At 45.3% G+C, this 23592-nt stretch overlaps 1 protein-coding gene across 2 annotated transcripts in view; it reads right to left on the bottom strand.

Moving 5' to 3' along the window:
• The window catches only part of ST6GALNAC3 (ST6 N-acetylgalactosaminide alpha-2,6-sialyltransferase 3), a 498355-nt gene extending 475204 nt beyond the window's left edge, over positions 1-23151 (bottom strand). For both annotated transcript variants that reach the window (XM_084756393.1, XM_084756397.1), the window contains exon 1: positions 23022-23151. In XM_084756393.1, the coding sequence (XP_084612519.1) occupies positions 23022-23039 (18 nt within the window). In that variant the 5' untranslated portion in view covers positions 23040-23151. The remainder of the gene's footprint in view (positions 1-23021) is intronic.
• Positions 23152-23592: the final 441 nt, after the last annotated feature.

Genomic DNA, 23592 nt, shown 5'->3' on the forward strand with positions numbered 1-23592 from the left:
GATCTCTGCTCTAGGGTACTGAGGGCAGCCTCTGTGGTTGGTGGGAACTAGGTGTCCATGTGTTCCAAAGGATTGTTAGTGCACATCTACTCCTCACACATAAGGGCAACAAATGGCTATGAAGAGGTCTCACAGCAGCCCCAGGTCCATCCCAAACTCTCCACAGTGATGTATATTCTAATAGTTAATCCACCCTGCAGGTAGGTCAAAGGCAGCTTCTGTTTTCCCCAGAAACTTTCATCCTAAGAACTCAAAAAAGAAGTTTAAACCACCCAGCTCTGAAGGCAAGCTACAAGGAAAAGACACAAAGAGGAAGGAAGTAGCTCCAGCACACAGGGTAAACCGAGGCAGGTCACAGTATATCAGTGAATGACCAACAGATGGCTGCTGCTTATATACTTTAACTCTTTCAGGATGGTGGCCTTGCTATTTACACCTTGGCAGACAAAGCAAGAAGATTTTTACAAACCTCACACACACATGCACACATACAATCAGTGAAAAAACAAGGGAGCTCCCAAAGACACTATTCATGCACATATATGTGAACAAAATGATGTGTGTAGACATGCATGAATACAAACATATATACATACAAATAGACAATATATACAGACATTTAGACATATAAACACACAGACAGTTTTGGATGAAGCAGACGGCTTTGACAACTGTTAAATTCTGTCTTCAGTTTTTATACTATCTAATACAAAGGTTCTCTACCTATGGAAAAAATTACCTCATTCAAAAATAGATACAATCGTTACATAAAAAGAAAGTTACATAGGACTATTGGTCCTAACATCTAACTTGATACTCTTGTTTACTGTAAGTTTAAAGCAGTGGTTTTATCCATATGCTCACTATGAGTTTGAAGCAAAAGTTTTATCTTTTTCTTATTTCAAATGTATGTTATGTGTTAAAAGCAAGAGGTTTTTTGTTTTGTTTTGTTTTGTTTTTTCAGTGTGAAAGTGGTTTTTTCAATGGCAGGTCAAATATCCTGAAACATGCATATATTCTAATAGTCTTCTAATCCCAGTTGAATTCAAAATTTAAAGTAACACACACAAGCTAAGAGAACTCAATATTGTTCCAAGGCTCATGAATCTCCATGACTAGGTGAAAACAAGAACCATTAGGATGAACAATTAGACAGTATATAATATAAAAATAACTTTTTGCTTACAATTTACAAAATGTATTATTATTACAATCTTTGATCTCTGATAACATGCAATGCTGGCTGCACGAATCCAGCAATTTTAAAATTCAGAAACTGTTTTCTAAAACTTCAGGGCAAATAATTTACAAGTAAGGTACACAAAGACTTAGACCATGCAGGAATTCTTACATCTTCTGTTAATATTATTTTATGACTTCAACTTTATCAAATTATATACCTACTTGCCCTGTACATATACAAAATAACCTATACATGATAAAACAGCAGAAGAGTAGTCCTTTAACTCCAGGTATCATAAAAGTATTACTATATTAACAGGTCTACAAGCAGCTTGTAACAGGGGTAAGAGACATTAAGGCAATAATACTTGAAGTTACAAAATAAACAATATGTAATACATTTTCCTAAGTGTAGTATAAGGCAGGTAGATGGTCCCAGCAAAAAGTTAAGGTAACAATCTACACTGCTGTTAGCCCCACATTTTAAAGATGGAATACTATAAACTGGGCTTTCGGTGGCACTTGAATTTTCCAGTATAATTTAAAGCAAGCAAGAGTTTTTTCTGTTGAGGTTTTTCTAAGAAACGGGTATCTGTCTTGTATAGATAACCACTGGATTCTGTGTTTCTATATTCATATGGTCTTTCTTATCATGGTGTACACCTGGCCCTTATCCTTGGACTAAACCTAGAATTAATGTATTTCCTTGATAATTAATTTATTTCGGGTCTTGTTTTCCTTCTTGATGGAAGCTCACATGGAGGCTCACAGAGCTCCTAGCAGTTTCACTGTATTGCAGGAGGATTTAAAGCTATTGGAATCAATTGGAAACCGTAATCTGGAATTATAAAATCATCTGCAGGAAAGCTGTCCAACAGAGAGAGCAGCACCTATGGAGGGATACATTATCCTATAGACAGTGAGGGGCTGTGCCAGGCCAGACACATGAGACATGCATGGAAAGGCAGCACAGCAACAATAAGCTGGCCTGAGGCAACATCCCCGGGGACACACCCATTCATCAGCCATTGGAAAAACAACAACAACCAAACAAAACAAAACAACAACAACAACAACAACAAACCAAGCGGGCTGCCTGCAGGAAGCTCCCCTGCTTGCTTCTGCCAACCCAGCAGGTGACCGCCCTCCATCCAGCAAGGCTGCGTGACCTGAGGGAGCTCACAGGGGCAAGACCAACAGCATAATTCATGTCATTTGGTAGGAAATGAAAATTCAACTCATCTTGTTCAAAACTATGAAGAAATCATAGGCAGGGGTTCTGTGAGAATAAGAAAGTGTGCCCCCAAGCAAACTACTTATCAAACCACCTGAAGGCTGGGTACAGTGTGGGGGGTGGACTGTTGAATGTGCACTGTCCAGGCATGCACTATACCCCAGAATACTTGATGCCCCAGGTTTGAGGACAAACATTAGGATGGAAACACAACCAGGCAACCAAAGCATGCCATCCTTGATCCTTCATTTCAAAGATGGTGTACTTAATTGTACCAGGCTGTAGGCCAGAGAGCGATGCTCAGGGCTTAAGAGCACTGACTGCTCTGCCAGAGAAGTAGGGATTCAATTCCTAGACCCCACATGGTGGCTAACAAAAACGTAGAACTCCAGCTCCAGGGGCCTCAGTGCTCCCTTCTGGCCTCTGAGAGCAGTGTATGCAAGTTGTGTACAGACATATACGTAGACAAAACACTCATACACTATATGTTCATATATACATATATGTGTGTGACCATGTCGGGGGTGGGGGTGGGGATGGGGGGAGTCAGGCTGCACCACACCCAAGGCAAGAGGTGCCAGTGTCATGTTCTCATAGACACCTTTCTGGTGGACAGCTCTCTGGAAATCCACTAAAGCTGCTACAGTTGACTTCTGAGGACAAAGGAGCAGAACGGTCAAAAAAATGCCCAAAAGCTGTAAAACAACAGTAAGACAGCAGGATACTCTATCCCTAGCATATCCCTTGCTCACATACATCCAGTCTTGTGCTTAAGATGTGTCTCAAAAGTGTTTTAGTATCTATGAGGTCAAGTTCAAACTGTTTAAGCTACCCAACTTAATTGGATTGGAAATCTACTAAGAGACTCACCTCCGGGCAGTTAGTGAGGTTATTCCCTAGAAGGGTTAGGTAAAGGAGCAGGGACCCTCCCCAGAGTTAGCAGTGCTTTCCTGAAGCAGCCCCAGGGTAAAGAGGCTCAGGGAAAAGCAGACTACTCACCCACCAGCCCACCCGCCCCATTGTTAGTGTTTGTCTTGTTGCTACCATCTTTCCCTGACATCAGAACCCATTTCTTCAGCCATCCAACGCTGACGGAAGACCTGCGGCTCCTCCCAGAATCCTCCTGGGCATAGCACTGCTGGGGCATCTGGCCTGGTGGACTGAACAGCTTTTACATTCTCAGCAGCCCCTTGGTGATATACAGTCAATCTATTGACTTTGCTTATGTAGAGAACCCTTATCCACCTGCTGCCGCATAGAAAGTAGACAATAAATACCAGCTACCTCAGACAGTATCGTCCTTGCAGGCAGGGCTCAAAGACAGCCGCCCAGTATCCTCCTTAAAGGCAACAGTGCCAACAGGAGAGCTGGGGCTGCCAAACAGCTGGGAGCCCATAAAGACTTACCCAACGGACTTGGGGGATTCCCTGCGGTGACTGAGAAATTCAACACTGTGCTACAAGCCTAAGTGCTTGGAGGAAGTGCTCAGGCTCAGCCTATTGGCTGTCACACACAACTCCATGTTTTGTGCGTGTGTGCGCATACCCACACACACACACTTCTGTCTTTGGCATATGTTTATTTTATTGTTGTGAAATTTAAATGGTGCTCTCTGGACTGGTTTGTGCCCTTGCTGTGGTGAGAACACAGTTGGGATAAGCCCTTTCTGGATGTGAAGAACCCAGCTCGTCCCAAAGGCTGAGTGCTAGAGGATATGCTGAGATAATAGAGGCCTCTCCCTGGTTCACCACGGCCGTCGATGACTGATTAATAAAGTTCTCTAACATCGAGGACTCTGGTGTCTAGAGAGAAAGGCTGCAGTCCACTGAAGAGGAGAACAGGGTTGGCACCAAGTACTTCATCTCACCCAGGTCTGCCCACCAGCTCAGTGCCTGACAGCCACATTAACCACGGTCCCCCAAAATGTCCTGTTCCTTCAACCACTGTATCTACACACACACACACACACACACACACACACACACACACACACAGACACAGACACACACATTATTCTTCCTGCCTGAACTTTATTCTTTCCTTTCATCTTTCTATTCTATGTCTGCAGGCTCCATTTCACCAGGAGCTAAATACAATGATGGACAAAACCACTAATGAATTCTTACCTTTCTGTCTTTAGGCCGAGAAGTAAAGAAATAAATATTCATGAGTCTACATGTTAAGAAAATGCTGTGGGCATTTAATGTTTTAATTGAAAAATCCCTGTTCATTCTATTTTACCAAAAAAGACTCAGAAGCCAGATGCTGTGGTGAAAAACCTACTAGCTAGGAGAGCCAGAGAAAGCACCCAGCTGCTCTTCCTCCTCAGCTCACGTCCTAATGGAGATGGCCCCCAAAGGCTCACTAGCTCAGCTGACAGCCTAGAAGAAAAGGCCAAAGACTTGCTAGCTCAAAGCCCAAAAAGTCAAAGGCCAAGGATCTGAGGAGCTCAAGAGCTAGAGAGCTAAGAGCCAAGCTAAATCCCAAGCTAAAGAAACACCAAAGACCAAAGACCCCTTATACTTCCACAGGCTAATTCAAAGACCCTCCTTCTCCTTAATCCCTGTCAGCTGGTTTCTTGTTCGGCCTCTTGATCTAGGGTTAACTATTAAATTCGTGTACAGAAAGCTTTTGGATTAAAGATGTGCATAAGGCTGGCTGGACCACGCCTCAGTCACCTGTTTACAATAAACACAAAGTTCTTGGATTAAAGGTGTGTTAGGACTCAACCACAAGCAACAGGGATTTACAGTTCAATCTCAGGGATCATAATGGGATCAAAAACAGGTTTTTACAGTTCACAGTCTCAGGGATCACTGTGGGATCAAAGATTCTGTAATACTTGCCACTTTTTAATCTAAATAGAAGAGTTTTTTCTGACATCAACAAACTAGGTACCATCTAGTAAAAATGCATTCATAATTTCTAGTCCATTAGTATTTGGCAATCTTGGAGAAAGTATTCTACAATATATCCTATCTTTGTGAATCCAAAGTTTCTATACCTAAATCATTTTTATAAGAATTTGCATCCCAGTCAAAAACCATCTTCAGATCTAAAACATTCTCTTAAATCCCAATCAACTAAGTTTAATTTTAAGACTTATAACTATTTAGTCTTTATCAACATCAGAGACCTTAGAAGAATAAATATTATCTGAGTAAACAAGAGGTACTGAGCAAGGAGCCTCCAAAACTATAGAAATGACAGATACTGCTGGCCACCTGGACATTTACTCAAGATATCTCTACAACCTTGGAGCATCACCTTCAGCCTTCTGGCTCCGAGGATCTGACAGACATATTTGTGACGCAGGAACTATTGAGCTCTTGTTTACTCTGTCTTGGCAGAGTCTGACAGTCAGCTAAGCTTGCATCCACGCTTGCCCACTTCAAGCAGAATTCTGTCTGCAGCAGAAACAAGGGCAGTTTTGTCCAGTGGCTTGTTTGCCACATTTGAAGCCATCTCCATAAGGAGGTTTTTCGATGTTCATCATCTTCTTTGAAGTGGAAAAGGGGTGCTGCCAGAAACTGACATGTCTCATTGTCAAAATTCTCAAGTTAATAAAGCATCTTTAAATGTCACATTCTACAGATCTTTGAGGTCTTTGAAGACTATCTATCTATCTCTAGTATATCTGAATTACTAGTTTCTAGCTATATACTGACTAACTTAGAAAACTAGTACCTAACAAAACCACAAGTTTGCTTGATAATTAGTTTGCATTTCTTAATTATCCTAAACAGTTTGTGAGAGTAGTGTTCAAAAGGACTAGAACTCCACATTGTATTTTACATTGTATTTTTAAGGATCACACAGGTACAATACCTTTAAAAAGAGTTAATACATAGTATGCTGTAACCAAAAAATAAACGTAATTTTGTATCAATATACAAAGAACTATAAGAATAGGTTCAGCTGGGCATGGTGGCGCACGCCTTTAATCCCAGTACTCGGGAGGCAGAGGCAGGCAGATCATTATGAGTTCGAGGCTAGCTTGGTCTACCAAATGAGTCCAGGACAGCCAGGACTACACAGAGAAACCCTGTCTTGGAAAAATAATAGGTTCAATAATCTACTGTTTTTTGCAATTGTTCCTACATATGTTTATATCCCCCCTTTGTCTAAACAAAAAGGAACACCTTTTTAACTCTAATACAGTAAAATTATTTGCGATAATGAAGCAATTTTTGCCAAACTTTGCACATTGTCCAGCTCGGTTGTATTTGGCCATCGTAAGATTAAGTATTTCTGAGTTGAAAGTTCTGTAAAATGTTCATCACATGAACTCAGAAATCTGAATGTCCTAAGCAGTCTGCAGTTTGAAGCTGGTCTTTGGGTGGTGTTTGTCATCTTTGTGGCAGTCCTGATGAGGCAGAACGTAACAGTCAGCTCAAGAGTGTCCACTGTTGGTGCAGGACAGGTGGCAGAAGACACATGGAGCAGTGTTTTGTTTTTTGTTTTGTTTCAGTGAGTGTTGTTACACAATCCAGGTGGATCCATTGTTGGGGCACCCATCATTTTCTTGGAAGCCTAAAACCTTACTGTGAGGAGTGGTAGAAAACCTAAACATTTTAAATGCCCTATTCAGCAGATATCAAAAGGTTTGAGGACCATAATCTATTAAGTAAAGCCAAGATACACAAACTGTTTCTAAGTTACTTGTTTCAGACTCAAACCTGGAAACAAGTACAAGAAGCTACATGAAGCTTATTTCTAAAATTAGTTAATACTCTGTAATACTACTAGTATTGCAAGAGAAAGTTTACATGTGAATAATAATAATAATAATAATAATAATAATAATAATAATAATAATAATAATAATATAGATTTTGAAATAATATACCTTAAAAATTAGAGAGTAAAATGAAATCCAAAAGATTATGAGATCAGTGGCAACAGAACAATCCTTTATCTTTTGTTTTCCGCTGTCCCATACCATGTGGCTCTTCTGGTGTGAGTCAAAGATTTTGAATTTCCCTCTAACAAGCATGCATGGGTTTAGAAAAGGAGAGAGCCAGCTTTAATTTTTTTTAATTAAACTGGGACCACATAAAGACTATTTGCCACATATGTCTGCAAAGGGCTAAAGACACAAGATGGAGGTGGGCAGAACCACTTGGCCAATTGACTCTTGTCACATTTTTTCTTGATAATCCATCCTTTTTCTTCAGATGTTTCATTTGCCCAGGGGTCTTTGGATTCCTTAGTAGATGTTTTTATTCTCCTAGAAAGATAAAAACAAAATCCTGACCCAATTCTAACTCTAAGGGGTTTTGGTTTGGTTTGGTTTGGTTTAGTTTTGGTTTTTTATTTTATTTTATTTTATTTGGTTTGGGTTTTTTTGTTTTGTTTTGTTTTGTTTTTGTGGGGGGAGGCTTTATCTCTTTCCTGGGGCAAAACAGTTTTTAGCAATAGAAAAAGGATCTCTCAATTCAAGTTTTTTAAAAGTTATTTTGAAAATCTGAAATTAAATATACATTCAAGTATAGATATTTTTATATCTATATAAAGATTATAAAGGGCATTCATCTTAAATTTCAACCAGCCTTTTCCAAGTGATATTTAAAATTAAATCACTATAATGCCTATGTGCCTGACTCTGTCTTACAAGTGTTGGGATCAAAGGCACATGCCTTCCAAGTGACAGAAATAAAGGTGTGGACCACTGCACCTGGATCTTTTTTTTTTTTTTTTTAAACTGGAACTTGATCTGTACCAGACAGGCTTTGAACTCAGAGATCTCAGAGATCTGCATGCTTTTGTCTACTGAGTGTTGGGATTAAAGGCAGATGAATCCCAAGTGCTGGGATTAAAGGTGTGAGCCACCACTAACCTATTCGCTGTAACTGTAGGATTTAGAAAGCAATTTATAGGGATCTGCCGGTGCCTGCTAGGATTAAAGACATGGGCTACCACTGCCATGCTCAATTTTTTTTTTTAATCTTAGATCCAATTACTCCAAACTCGTAGACATTTAGAAAACAAGTTTGTACTGTAACAACCCTTTAAAATTACTTAAACCATTTCAAATCTCTCTCTCTCTCCCTCCCCGCCCTCTCTCTTTCTGTCAACAGGGTTTCTCTGTGCAGCCCTGGCTGTATTGGACTCACTTTGTAGACCAGGCTGTCCTGGAACTCATAGAGATCCTCCTGCCTCTGCTTCTGCTGGGATTAAAGGCCTGCACCACCGCACCTGGCTCAACACTTCAAATCTCTTAACTGTATTTTTTTTAATATCAAACAATAAAACTACCCTTTTTATTTAAGAAGAAAACTTTAGTCTTATCTGTTAGCTTGAACTGAGTAACCAGGCTGTCTGATGAACTATTACCTCTCTTTAGGCGCTCTCTTTTGTTTGAATATAATCTTTATCAGTTTTGATGGTATCCATGGTGTTTCTTCTCCTGTGGAAACAAAGGCAAAGCTCCTTCCCCAACATAACACATATCCTGGTTTCCACTCTGAGGTCAACACATCTTTAAAATACACAAGCTATTTTAATTCAGCAGCTTTTTCTATTATCCAGTGTCTCTCTACAGCTGTTGTTCCTTTCTCATTAGCATTTAAAAATTTAAAGTTGATAAAGCACTGTGTAATCTATGTTTGGGGGTCTTTATTACCCTTTCCTGTTTATTAAGCATGTCTTTTAAAGTACAATGAGATCTTTCTGTAATTACTTGCCCTGTAGGTTTGTGTGATACACACCTGTAATATGCTTTATGTTGTAATATGCAAAAACCCTTCATTTTACTAGAGACATATGCTGGAGCATTGTCAGTCTTAATTTGTACAAGTATCCCCATAATAGCCATAACTTCTCATTAATGTGTCCATTACAGAGTCAGCCTTTTCTGAACTTAAAGCAGTTGCCCATTGAATACTGAACACGTATGTATGGGGCGATGCACATACTTTAATTTTCCAAACTCTGCAAAATTAAATGGATCCATTCGCCAAATGTCATTTCTTTGACCTTTCGGGGCTAGCTGGCTCAGCAAGTGAGCTGTTGTTACACACTCCTTGGTGGGTTCCAATGTCCACAGCCACTGTCCTGTAACAGGCATCCCTAGATGGGGAGGTATGTCAGGAAGTCTCAGGAAGATCAGCAAAGACCGAAGTCTCCATGATGGTCTTAAAAGGTGAAAAGGGCTTCCAGAGGAACCAGCGGCAAAACAGGGCAGACAAGGAACAGCATCTGAGAAAGACCTGACACAGCAAGGAACTGACAAACAGAGGAGGGAGGCAGAGGTCAAAGTTCACAGAGTAAGACAGAGTAAGGCAAAAGTTCACAAGGCTGTGTGATTCGGGAGTAAAGGACAAGTTCACAAACCCTATGCAGTGTGGGAAGGAATTCTGATTTTGCGCAGAGTAGTGAGGAAGAGCCTGAGAATAGTAGCTGGTGATGTCACCTGAGACCGTGGTGGGGGCCTGGCCTGCGAGGGCCACGTCTGGGTCTGTTACCACTAAAGGCCAGGTGGACATTCCTAGTCTAGGCTGCTGCCCAGGGACATGTTGATGTCTGAGGGCTGTACAGAACTGACCCCATCCCTCACCTAGCACCATGGGAGAGCTAGTCCCGGGGTCATGACTGCACGAGAGATGGCTCCGCTCTGTTCCAGCTGCAGTACTCGGAAGAGCAGGGCCTCTTGCATTGTGGGAATTGCAGATGAGTTGGCCCCAAGGACACAAGTGTGGAAGAGCCGACCCATCACTGTCTCTGTGCAGTGGTATGGACAAGGCAGAGATTCCTTCTCCCCACTCCACACTTACCACCAACTGCAGGAGGGAGACCTGGTCCTGGGGTCATGAAAGCAGGAGAGCTCTCCCTGCCCCCCACCTGCTGCAGCACTCAGGAGAGCAGGCCCTGAACTTCACCTGGGAAGCACAGTAGAGTTGACCCTGACTGTACGGGTTCTGGGTGACCCATAATCAAGGGCATCAGTGTAGGATAGCCAGCCTTGCCTCTTGTCTGCTGAGGGTGGCATAAATGAGGAAGAGATGCTCTTCCCCCTCCCTCAGCCCTCACCATCTATGGCAGGCAGGAGAACTGCCCCGAAGTCATGAGATGAGAGAAGAACTGGCCATAACCTTCGCCAGCTGCAACACATGGGAGAGCGGGCCCTGCATCTTATCTGGGCAGCAGAGGAGAGCGGGCCCTGGTTGCAGGGGTTGCTGGTGAGCTGGCCCTGAGGGCATGAACATAGAAGAGCTGGCCAGCTGACTAGCTTAGATACCTCTCAAGCCCAGATCCAGGGCTCTGCATTGGCCCACGCCAGCATCTGCCCTGTCAGTGAACTGCTGGAGTGAATGAAGGGGCCAAAATCCAAAACTACAGGATCTCCATGACACAGGGCAGCAACAGGATGTCCGAGAGAAGTCCTAGTGAGGTTCTAGTATTGATGAAGCAGCAGACAGCAGATGCCTCGCACCAGACCAATGACTCACCGCAATGACCATTTGCAAGCATGGAAATGTGGACAAAAGGATGTACTGTGGGTCACACTGTGACACACTGCAGCTTCCAGAACTAGATTGTTTCCCCCTGTTGGGGCAGGGAGGGGGGCAGGTGGAGATTACAAGGGTGAAGGGTAGGTACGAGGGGAGGGCAAGATGTGTGAGATTGGGATGAATGATGTGAAATTTACCGGGAACCAATAAAAAGTTTAATAAAAAAATTCTTTTTTTTTAAGCAGGCTGGCTGAGCTAGCAACAGGAGAAAGCTAGTAAGCAGAATTCCTCCATCCATTCGCCAGGTTCCTACAGTGTTTGATTTCCTGTCCTGACTTTTTGCTGACAGATATGGAAGTGCAACCCAAATAAACCTTTTCCTCCCCTCCCCCTCAAAAAAAAAATCAAGCTATGTCTGACATGCCCACAGCTCCTCTGAAGCAGCCTGAGCTGATGCTAACACTAACATTAGAAGGTAAATCTTTGGATCCAGAGTGAAAGAATATGTGTGTATGTGTCTGTTCTTGCACGCGTGTGTTACACCCAGATCCTAGAGCCTGTGTTCCAAACTCACTATTGCTACAGAACAGTGTAGCAATCCTTCTCTGTAAAGTAGAGGCTGAATAACAATCACAATGTAACAATGGCATTGTTGTTCCTGAACCCTGAAAATAATGCCTGGCCTTTCTGCACACAGTACATGCTGCACGCAAGGCGCGCTGCACACAGGGCACACTGCTCACAGGACGCACTGTTCACAGGACGTGCACATGCTGCACACAGGGCACGCTGCACACAGGGCGCACTGCACACAGTGATGACTCTTTACAAACACTGTGTCCTGGGAGGTTCTCACTCACCTGGCAAAGGCTTACAACAAAGAAGGTGAGTGTTCTCTAAGAATTGGTTTCCTCACAGGTAAAGTAATTATGAGAAAGAGGCATTTTTTTCTAATAATTGAACATTAGAGGCTATGATATGCATATCTGAAATGTGATAACTGCCTCATTCTAAGTGGTCATGAAGTGTTTGCTGATGTTGTCTTACTGTTAATGTCATCATTTTTGTTTTAGAAAGTTACAAATAGGTTTGTCTCCGTAACCTTAAAACTATCCTTTTCCTCCCTCCCTCCCTTCCTTCCTTTTTTAAAAACAAAGTCTTGTTCTAGAACTCACTGGGCAACCCAGGCCGCCCCAAACTTGTGGCAATCCTCCTGCCTCAGCCTCCCAAGAGCTGAGATGTCAAGTGTACTGTCATCCCCACGTTGCAAAATTATATTCTATTTTGGATTCAAGCCCTAGCTCTGATTTGACTAGTAAAGCTACCTTCACAGAGCTCGCCTCTCCACATGGGATTCACCACTGTGCCTAGCTTAAGGGTTGCCCAGCACCATGCCCACACTCAGTGAGTGCATCAAGTCAGATTATTTTCACACAGCCCTCCAGCTCCCTCAGAACAGAGCTTTCTGATGCTCTTTCATCTCCTGCCTCTTCACCCCTCCATCCTCTTATGCACGGTTCATGGAGTCTGAGTTCATGAAAAGTACATTTTCCTGTCACACACCTCTACCTGCTAAAATTATGTGGAAAAAGTAACACATAGACCCTTTTAATACTGTGTATCTGTGTGTGAGCACGTGTGTGTGTGTGTGTGTGTGTGTGTGTGTGTGTGTGTGTGTGTGTGTTAAAGCACGTGGAATAAAATAGAGTAAATCTCAACTGTCAGCTCTTGGTAGAGAAATCTAAAGTGATAACATTTAGATGACATTTCCTTTTTAAATTAACTTTTTAGGTTAGCATGCAAATTGGAAGCTGTTTCTTTTAATATCAGTCTTAATGACCTCGGTCAAAAGTGGAAGAGAAAATGGCAAACCTCAAGTTGCCAACATGCCAGGCGTCACATGTAGAACTCTTGGATCAGATAAGGTCAGCAACCAGGCTGCTGAGGCTAGGCTGCTTGGCAGGACTCAATAGGCCAAACCAGCCAGAAAACAACAGGAACACAGGTGTTCTTCACCGCAGCTGAAAGAACCAGAAGCAAAAGAAATATGGTGGCAGCACTTTGGGACCGTCTACCTCAGGAATAACAGGGCTGAGAAGGCCAGCAGGGAAGAGTCAAGTCAGCCTCCTACAAGGAATAGGAGTGAGAGCGACCTCAGGTGGTGTCATGCACACAAGACCGATTGGGGTACAGAAATGATGCACATTTTCCTGATAATCCCACATGAAGTGGTGGACACGCCTGGACTGTGAAGGATTGTCTCATCTACCTGTTAAGAGCCCTTCTGCCTTCCCTGCCACAGATCTTGGACAATGCTCCTTTTAACCTTTAGCTACTGATGCCTAGATTGAGGCTGGGTTGAGGAGGAGCATGGAAGCCAGAGATGGGAAGGAGCTCATGAGAAAAATGAGCCACGAAGTAGAAGGCCCAGAAACCGGGAGAAAGTGGATGGAGAAGTTTAGGGGGCCATTTCCTGCTCTACACCAGAAGAAGTCAGAGAGAGCAGCCCAGTGTGTTACTTATTAAAATCTCAAATGAGGCTGTGAATCACCGACTTGGAAAGTTCACAGCTATCACCTTTCTCCAGTCTTCAATCTCCCTACTCCTAATCCCTAGGTAATGAGTTTTTAAACATGAGACTGACTGGGTCATACGTGCGACAGCAAACTGCAGCAGGACAGCACTAACTTCTCTCAATCAGCAGAGGAAACACATCTCACGAGGGAAGCCATTAAGCAAGAGACGAGGGCACAGGACAGAGAAGGAGTTGTCATACACTCGGCTGAAACAAAATCCCATGGTTTCGAGTCATCGTAGTTTTCCTGAAAAGGATGAGGAACCGCACCAGAGATGGGTGGGTTTCTGCCCCAGCTCCACGTGCTGGGTACAAGAGTACAGGCTTTTCAGCATTCAAATGGCCTGAGCTCCAAAGCATCAGAGAGATTGGAAGGAGGGGAAATCAAACAAGGCAATGTCTAAAACATTTAGAACAGGTTGGACTTAAATCACTAAGCAGATATAAACAGCTCATCAGTTTCCTTTGGAGGATTTGTGGATTCAAATGCCACTCTGCAGCTCTTATCGACAGGCAACTACTTCTTGAACTGGATACAGTGTGGCAAGTATGGCTTCCAAAGTGCAGCCCAGAGCTTAGCAACATCAAACTCCAAGGAACTCACCAGTAATGGACAACATCAGTATCCTGGGGTCACCAGGGATGGAATATCAGTACCCTGGGGTCACCAGGGTTGGGCAACATCAATACCCTGGGGTTACCAGGGATATAAGTTCTCAGGCTCTACCACATGGACAGAAAGAATTCTGGGGTGATCCTGGCCCATTTAATGTCCTGAACCCCTTAGGGGTGCCTTCAGGGGTCCTGAGAGTAGAAAACACTATGGTCCTGAGCAGATCTCAGGAACTCACTTTGGCTGTGAGTTCCAGCCCCCGTACAGGAGACTGAAGAGCAACCTCACTGCTAAGCTTCAGTCCTCTTCCCTCTTCAGTGCCTGGCCCCAACATTTACCGAGCAAGGCCCTTGGCCTGGTTCATGATGCCAAGAGAAGTGAAAACAATCCCCATCAGAGCTGGAAGTTTATCCTGACTCAGACTCACAGCATCCTTGGTGTGTGTGACACCATCCCCCGTCTCGGCTCAACTCTGCCACTGACAGAAATGTCGCGGTGTTCTGATAAAAGTAGTTCAGGGCACTAAATGGAAAAATCACATAATTTTTGTCATGAGATCTTAGTGATTTTTTAAAAAGCCATTTCTAATGCAGAAGTCATTCTTACAGGCTCTGAAGACCTACTGGCCCTTGCATAGTAGGCTCACAACCTACTGGCCCTCACAGAGTAGGCTCACCACCTACTGGCCCTCACAGAGTAGGCTCACCACCTACTGGCCCTCACAGAGTAGGCTCACATCCCACTTGCCCTCGCATAGTAGGTTCACATTAGTCATGGCGTTAATCTATGTGAACCAGAGGCTCTCATCTGTCCGACGAGAGCAAACACCACACCTGCTGACAGTTTGCTGTAAGATAAACATCTGAAAGGCTCCGAAAGGCTGCCCACCACTGACCGTGGATGAGATTCAGCAGACGGCACATACTGTCCTTACTACATGGTCACTCATGAAAAACTGTTAACACTCTGTGACCTGAGAGAAGAAGCCGGTGGGCAGGATGGCACTGCAAAGGTAGACATGAAACAGCCACAGGTGCGTGAACAAATGTGCTCCACACGCCATCGTACATGCGTCTCTGAGATGGAGCTTCTTGTGCGTGCATACAAATGCACAAAGGGGCTTCCAAAGAAGACACAGTTTATCCTGTGTATACACATTGTTCCCATATGTGCACCAGCCTCCCTCAGCAATGAGACCAATCACAGTGTACAAACGCTGCCTCTGATCTCCAAGCCCCCAGGAGCTCACACCAGCACGCTGAGACCAAACATCCAGCTCATACATCCGATGGAGCACTAGTCCCTCCGGGGGAATTCACAGCTGCACAACATCTGGGAGGGATTTGGATCAGTTCATGGAGAAAGCCAGATAAGATTTCAAGGGCAGCTCAAAGGTTCGCATGTGTCACTGGGTCAGGCACTCCTGACTTGCTTCTTCTATCCCGCCCACCTTCCTTTCCTTTCTAAGAATCTGAACAACACATGTGCCTCTGGTTCTGATCTGAGGAGTCTCGGTTGCAGCCCCTTGCACTACACTCACTGTCTGAGCTCTGCAGCCCATCCTAACCCGACCGTGCTGAACAAAGGAGTAGTCAGTAACCACATGTAGCTTTTGGGCATTGAACCCTAGCAGGTACAACTACAAAACCACATCGTTTATTCAGCTTCATTGTAATCAATTCATAATAAAAAATGAGGCACTTCGTTTAGTTATTGGAAAATACATGAATCTATTTCATAAACCATTACAAAGAGGTCAAAAATATCTAAGGAAAAATACTAGCACCTGTGGTGGTTGGAAAAGATTTGGCCCCCACAGACTCCTATGTTTGAGTGCCTGGCCCATGGGAAGTGCCAGTGTTATGAGGTGTGGCCCTGCTGCAGGAAGTGTGCCACTGTGGGGGTGGGGCTCTGAGGTCTCCTAGTGCTCAGGCTCCACCCAGTGTGGAATCAGAGTCTCCTCCTGGCTGCCTTTGGATCAAGAGGTAGAACTCTCCCTCCTCAGCACCATGTCTGCCTGCATGCTGCCATGCTTCCCACCATGGTGGTAACGGACTGAACCTCTGAACTGTCAGCCAGCCCTAATTAGATTTTTTATGTATAGGCGTTGCCTTCTTCACAGCAATAAAACCCTAAGACAGCACCTATATTGAGGCATACTACAATTGAAAGATATATACTGATTTTTGGAATATGCTACAGATTGTCCTCTTGGGGAGGTTAACTATGAAAGTAGCTTTGGAAGTCAATAGTGGGCTTTGGCTATCCTCAGAGCTAAGCCCCTTCCACAAAAATAAAAAATAAAAAAAGCCCATGCCCAAAAGGCGAGCTTCATCTCTGCTCACTCAGAACATCACTGGCTCTGCTCTGATGTCCACAGGACCACCGGGGCAAAGCAGACAGGAGTGGAAGAATCCGAGGATCATACAGTTTGTGGGCCTTTTATTTTTAAAAACATGGATATAACAAACTTATAAATAAAAAATTGCAGGGGTCTCTTCCCAGAGCCTCGGAGGGGCCCTGAGTGACTCCAGTGCTCCGCCACCCCTCTCTTGCTCCCTCCCTCAGGCGCATGCCACACCCTCTCACCCCCTTCCTGTCTCCCACAAGCTCCCACTTCGTCCCTCCCACACTCAAATTGCTCCCACACGTGGCTGGACTTTAACTCAACTTGCGCACAGACACAGGATGATGGCCTCCTTCATCTCTCCAGTCTCTGTGCCCCTCCTGCTCCCCTAGTTCCAAAAATCACAAAGGAAGCTATGAGGAAGACACAAACAAAAACATGGGCAAAGTGATCCCAGCAAGTGGACCTGGGCAGAAGATGGTAAACAAACTCAATCTCTTTATTGCCAAGAAAGGTCAGGGATACTTCTGACAGCCACGCAGGACTGGGGACAGCAGTGTCCCCTCTGCTGCCTTTGCAACCTGGGACAAGTCACTTAGCTGCTCCTAGGTTCCATTTACTAGCTCAAGAAACAACTCAGCTGTCCAATACCTGCCAACTGCTACTGTCATCATTAGTCCAAAGAGCATTGCCTGCACCTGCCACTCACACCCAGGACATGCAGATCCATCCCCCAAAGCTCAGGCACATACACACACACACACACACACACAGGGCATGCTCACTCCAAGAGCATGCTTATTCCCCAGAGCATGCCAGCACACACGGCAGTAACATGTCCCCAGTCAGCACCTCCTGGACCGGCTTCATTTGAGCAGTAGTAAAAAGCACCATCACAAATGGATCAAGCTGTCTTGTCTTTCTTGCTTATGCTGTAGGGTTTCCTAGGGCTCTTCACAGGATGGTGTGAAACCTCGTGGCCTGCAGAGGCCTTGAGAACCATGCTAGTCCTTAGGCATAGGTGTTTGGCTTTGAGGGGGTGTGTCTAGTGTTTCTTGTGACTTTCTTTGCTTGTTTCTGTTTGTTAAAATGAACTTCAATGATCATGACAAGGCTAGGCAGCCCCTACATATCCTCCATTTTCTCCTCTTTCTTCCCTGCACCCCTCCATCTTCAGATTTCAAATCATCCTGAATTTTCCATGAAGCATAGCAGGCCTATAAGAATGACACAGACAACGTTTGAAAAGCAAAGCGCTGTTGCCTGCTGCCCCTGTCACCCAAGATGGCTCCTGGCAGATTACGCTCATGTCTATAACTCAAGTCTCAAACAAATCTAGTAACACACCGCCATCTTATGCACTCAACAGTCATTTAGAGATAACGTACAGAAAACCAGGTCAGTTTTTGCACATACCAACTTGAGGAGAAGTAGGCCTCTCTTCAGTTGATTCTCAGTAAGTAACTCTACCCTACAGGTCTACCTTTCAAAGCACTCTGCCCCTTGGTTGCCATCTAACCGTTTACATCCCTGGCAGCACATGATCCTTCACACATTGAAGGTTATGGTCCCTGAAGATGCTGGATGAGTACGGGCTGGCCGGCCCCTGTCAGATCAACTCAGATACACAGCTGAATCTCCACAGAACACGATAAGCCTGCTGCTACACAGACACAAAGCCCCGGAGAGGCAGCATGTGTGTAGACGGGGAGGTCAGATGGGGGATTTCCTGCAGAAACAACCACAGCTGATGGCTGTGGTCGCACAGACATTATGTGGGGGCCAAGAGTGAGCAAACAGTAGAGATGTGGGCTGTGAAGCCAGAAGCCAGATTCTGAGGAACCCTCCACTGTCATCCCAGGCTCAGGGAACCAAGGTAGGGCCTGAAGCCCCAAAGGGCTTGTGGCCACTGCACCTTAACTCTGCTCTGTGAGAACAATGAGGAAGATGGAAAGACCATAAAAGCTGCCAAGAAAGGTGGCTGACTTAACGCAGACCAAATGCAAGGCTCTGCGGAGAGAAGGAGAGCGCAGGGCACAACCCAGAGTTGCTCCAAATTAAAACCAAAGCGATATGGTGAAGGTCTGGAGCAGACAGGGAGAATCCTAATGAGAAGAGAGTATTTTTGTCTTTTTTTTTTCATCACAATTACGCAATTTCTTATCAACTGGATAAAAGAGTAAGGAAAAATTACTGTAGAGGAAGGTAAAAGTCGCTTAGACATGCGACTGTGGCATGTTTATCACTATATTATGCTCATAAGATTGATTAACTGGGGGGAACCATAATCAAGTTAGAAATAACTCGCACATATCCACAGGTACCATTGGCCTGGTGTCCACATGACTCCTGGACACAGAACCCAATGCAAATCAGCAAAGACTTGTCACATATCACTAGTGCACAAAACGCTGCACCCAAAAAAGTACGTGCTCACACCAAATCAAAGATAATGGAAGTCATTTTTATTACACAAAACTATAAAGTTTCTATAACACAAGAAAGATAAATGGGTAGAATAATGTACAATTTAGCTTCACTAATAACTGTAAGTTAAAATGGCCACTGTTCTTGTAAGTTTCAGAGACTCTTAAACAGCAGAGAGGGTCCTTCCAGCCTCTCTTTGGAGGCGCTGGTTGCTGCAGGCAGGGATTCGGTAGAGAGCCTTTAGAGACCTGGCTTTTTGGGAACGCAGTGGCTGTGGATTTGAGGATTGAGTGTCTAATGAGGCTATGCAGACAAGCAGCCTAATGAAGGCAGGAAGTGGACTCTCTGAGACCCGGGGTTGTTGTCATTTCCTGTAGAATAACCAGCACACAGATATTCTCACCTCCCCCTACCACGGCCCTTTCAGGGTTGCAAGGTCACCTCCACTGAACCTGGGAACGGTATTGTAAATTCAAAATTAAAAGCAAACTTTCTTTGGCTCAGGCAGTAAGCAGCGGAGGCATCACTAACCTGCACGTGTGTGTTCTGTGTTCGCGCTGTGCAGTATGGGATGGGAGTGTGCTCCACAGTGTGTGTGCCCCTTAGGAACCCGGCTCCCAGGAGAATGAGTCCCACTCAGGATGGGATGGGCCCTCAGTATGCACAGTGTCTCCATGGAACAGTGCAGTGTCCCTAAAAGATCATTATCAGCTGCCATGGACCAGCTCTTCCTCTTAGGATGTCCCGTCTTGTTGCACAGGCAACCATCAGAGCATAGCCGCATCTCTCCTTGTGTTCTCATCGGTACAAAGGATGACACAATCCCCTTGGATGAGAAACTCTTTGCCCACAATAGTTAATGTTTCTAAAACACAAGCTCCCAGGTGGTCAATCCTGCTCAGCTCCAACCCTCCAATCGTCAGAGGGAGGCGGCCTTGGCTGTGCCCTGGGTTGTCACTGTCTACCTCCCAGCTTCATCATGCCCTTCAGAAACTCGGGCACAAACTCTCCAGTTTGCAATATTCTTTTGCAAAGCACTCATTTGAAAAGCATGCCTTCCTTACGGCATGAATAGAATAATATTCTTATCATCAGAGGATCAAGAACAAGATAAAAGTGCCCCCCCCAAAAACCCTTCACCTTTCCCTGCTTTCCCTGCCTTTTCCTGGCACTCGTCATGGATAGTCCAAACCCCCTTCTTGTTGTCGTGTCTTCATAATGTGTCACTTTTTGTTAAGATAAACCTCAACTCTAGCTCCTTGTCTTAGTTTTCTTTCTAGTGCCGTGGTAAAAACACCAGGATCAGAGGCAATTTGAGAAGGAAGGACCTGTTTCATTTTACACTTTCTAGTCCATCCTTAAAGGAAGTCAGAGCAAGAATTCAAGGCAGGAATTAAAGAAGAGGTGACTGGGGAACACTGCTTACTGGCTTGCTCACCCATAGCTGCTTTCTTATCCCACCAAGGATCATCTGCCCAGGGGTGCCACCATCCGCAGTGGGCTGAACCCTCCCACATTAGTCACTAGTAGAGAAAATGCCTCACAGAGTAGCCTAGAGGTCAACCTAATTGAGGCTTTTTCTCAAGTGAGGTCCTCTTCCCAGATGACCCTGGCTTGTGTCAAGTGAACAAAAAACTAACCAGCACATGCCTTCTTTGAGTATGAAATACATATACACCAAAACACACAGGGAAGGCATACATAATACATATATTTACATACACATTACACAGATGCATACATGCACAGGGGGAAGACATACATATAAGCACACATACACAGAATACTATGAACATCAAATAAAATGCATATGCTGCTTCATGTTTATCTGTCCTTCATCCATTTGACCATTAGGTCAGGCTCAGTTCCTAATACCCAACTAAGTTCAGAGCATTCCAAAAAGTATTTCATTAAAATCAACGAGAGGTCTATCATTTTCTGTTTGCTACAACACCATTAAAAATTAATTATAATAATTACACATTTTTCTACTCTTTGGAAGAAGGGAAGCCAAAATCAAATGCAGAAGGCTAAGCTGGTACAGAATGTGTCCCTCCTCTTTGGAACCTGTGCTCCCATACCATGTGGAGCTTTTCAAAGATGACACAGGTGAAAAGATCCTCAGAGACCATCTAGGACCAAGTAGGTCCAGCAGGCACCCAACAGGCTGCCAAACAGCCCAGGATAGCCATGAATGTGTCCTGATGCATTTACAGGCCACAACATCATGTTGCACTTTCAAAGTTATCATAAGAAGAGGAGGAGGAGGAGGAAAAGGAGGAGGAGGAAGAAGAGGAGCACTCCGTCACTCAAAGGTGACAGGGCTGAATGGTATAAGGACTGCTTGCAGACTAGGACAGTTTTAAAGTGTGAGGACAGTTTCAGGTGACTCACTCTGTCCTTAACTCTGAGTTTAAGAAACTCAAGACTAAGTTTCTTTCACTAGAAAGTGGAGGGCTTATGAAAGTTATCTCCTATGAGAAAGACTGAGGCTTCAGAATGTCATAATTTATCATTACTAATCAGGAAAAAGTTTTTCCTGCACACACCTGCACCTCGGAGTTCTCATGCCCCCTACACCCCCTGTCAACTCCACAGCAACATGACAAAGTGCACACTGTTACTTTGATCTTACATTGAGGACATTAGTATTTGGAGATGTGTAACTTGTCCAAGGCCACACAGGGGACAGAAGCAGAGCCAGAATTCAGAAAAAAATACTTTTGATCTTTGCTTTTCTTCGTGGTTAGGTTTTGAAGACAAGTAAGGGGGGGCTTCAGGTCCCACCTCCACGTGAGGAAAGGATCTATGTGTGACCTTGGATAAGCCCTAAAGATGCTTCAAGGGATCTGGCGATATAGCTCCGTGACCAGACATGTGCTTAGCATGTGTGAGGCTCTGGGTTCGACCAGCAGCACCATACCGAATCATACATGCACAAAAAGACAGAAGACACATGGTAGGGGAGAAACCAATAGGGAAAGACACGGCCAACAGTATAGGTCATGCGCCCCAAAAGATGACGGACGCTGTGACCTAGTTCCAGTTCCTGCACTCCGCCCGAGAGGTTCAAGTCTCATTCTGTGGTATCAATGGATTACTTCCTCCTGACTTTGCCACCTTTAGCCATGTCCTGGAAAGTGCTCCAAAACAAACAACAAGTTCGGGGAAGTCACGGGAAATGCCCGATTCCTCACTTCACGCTGGGAAGGCATGGCTGAGACAGCTCAAACGTAAGTATTAAGCGCTATGGTGGCATCGTACAACACAAGGATCTGACATTGTCCTTGGTCACACAGCACCTTCTCCGGGCTGGAAACCAAATACCTTTGTATTCTCTCAGGGATGGGGAACCTCCATGCTGCTCATGTTTTGACCCATGATGTCTGGCTGGGCAGTTGAATAACAGCAGGAAGGAAAAACCAGAATGCCGGGTGGGGGTGGGGTGGGGCCTGAACTTTCCCAGTGAGTTGGAAACTGTCTTCCCATGGAAGGTCCTCACCATGCAAGCCCACCCAAAGTTCTCAAGCCTGTGGCTAAAGCAGGTACTCAGAACACGTAATGGACCAGGACTTGAAAAGACAGCCGCAAAACAGGTGTGGACTCTGAGTAGGCGTGTCTGTTCACAGGTGAGCCTGAGGAGGTGCAAAGGTTCTACCTATTTCCATCCAATGAACTTTTCCAACTGTAGTCACCAACACCGGGAGCTAGCTCCCCAGGAAACTCATTCCTACAGGGCTACCTGTGGACCCAGAAGTTTCTGTGTTCCCAGGAGTAAAGGCTACAAGCTCTCTGAATCCTCTCCTGCTCTTCCCAAACGCTGTGCCCCTCACCCATGCCGGGCTGGTCCTTTTCAGCCCATGGCCCCCCACAGGCCGCGGGCTGCCCAGACCGCAAGGGTAGAAGCACCCTCTGCTCAGCCTGCCATATCCATCATTCGGCGCGACACCGCGCGCTCCCTGCCCAGCTCCTTCCAGGCTGGCGCCAGCCGGCAGCAGTATAGTCAAGGAGTGTGTGCCCAATGCACATTGCATAGTCTCCCACCCAGATGCCTTGGCCAAAGGAACAAAAAGGAAGCCGACGCCAGGAAGAGACAGGCGGGCTGAGGATGCAGCGGGACCGCGGCGGGCTCCACGCCTTTGCACACCCAGCGGGCAAAGCTCTCAGACGGCCCGCAGCCGAGCAGTTACCTTGAGGATGTAGGCCATGGCGCTACGGATCGACCCAGTGGCTTGCTGCACCTCGGCCCCGCAGCGGGACCACTCCAGCCCACATTCCCGCAGAGCAAGCCGAGCCCGCGGGAGCTGTGCGCCCAGGCCCCACCCCCGAGCCCCGCCACTGGCTGGCTCCGCAAGAGGCCCCGCCCCGAGTCACGTGCCCTCCGTGCGGCCCGCAACTGCCTGCTCCTCTTCTGCTGCTACTACTTGGCTTAAAAAGCAAAAAAATAAAAAAACCAACTCTGTAGATTGAAGGTTTGCAAAGCCCTGCTTGCGGCAGACCCGGATCTGAGTATCCTGAGGAGAGAACGCGGGCCTTCCAGCTGCACTCGCCCATCAGAGAGCCCGCAGATGTGCCACTTTCCAAAAAGTTAGCTGCATTTGGCAAGGTCCTGCTGCAGGCGTGGGGCCCATCAAAGGATTCTTCGAAAGCAGCTGGAAGTGCCCCAGGCTAGCCATTGGCGCTGCAGAATTCTGTGGTGGGCCTCTCTTGCCGTGATGGGCTGGTTATCAATCTGAAAGCGCAAAGAGCTAGAGAAGCTGA

Source organism: Acomys minous, assembly GCF_964271855.1.
Source record: "Acomys minous genome assembly, chromosome: 14".
Taxonomy (NCBI): Eukaryota; Metazoa; Chordata; class Mammalia; order Rodentia; family Muridae; genus Acomys; species Acomys minous.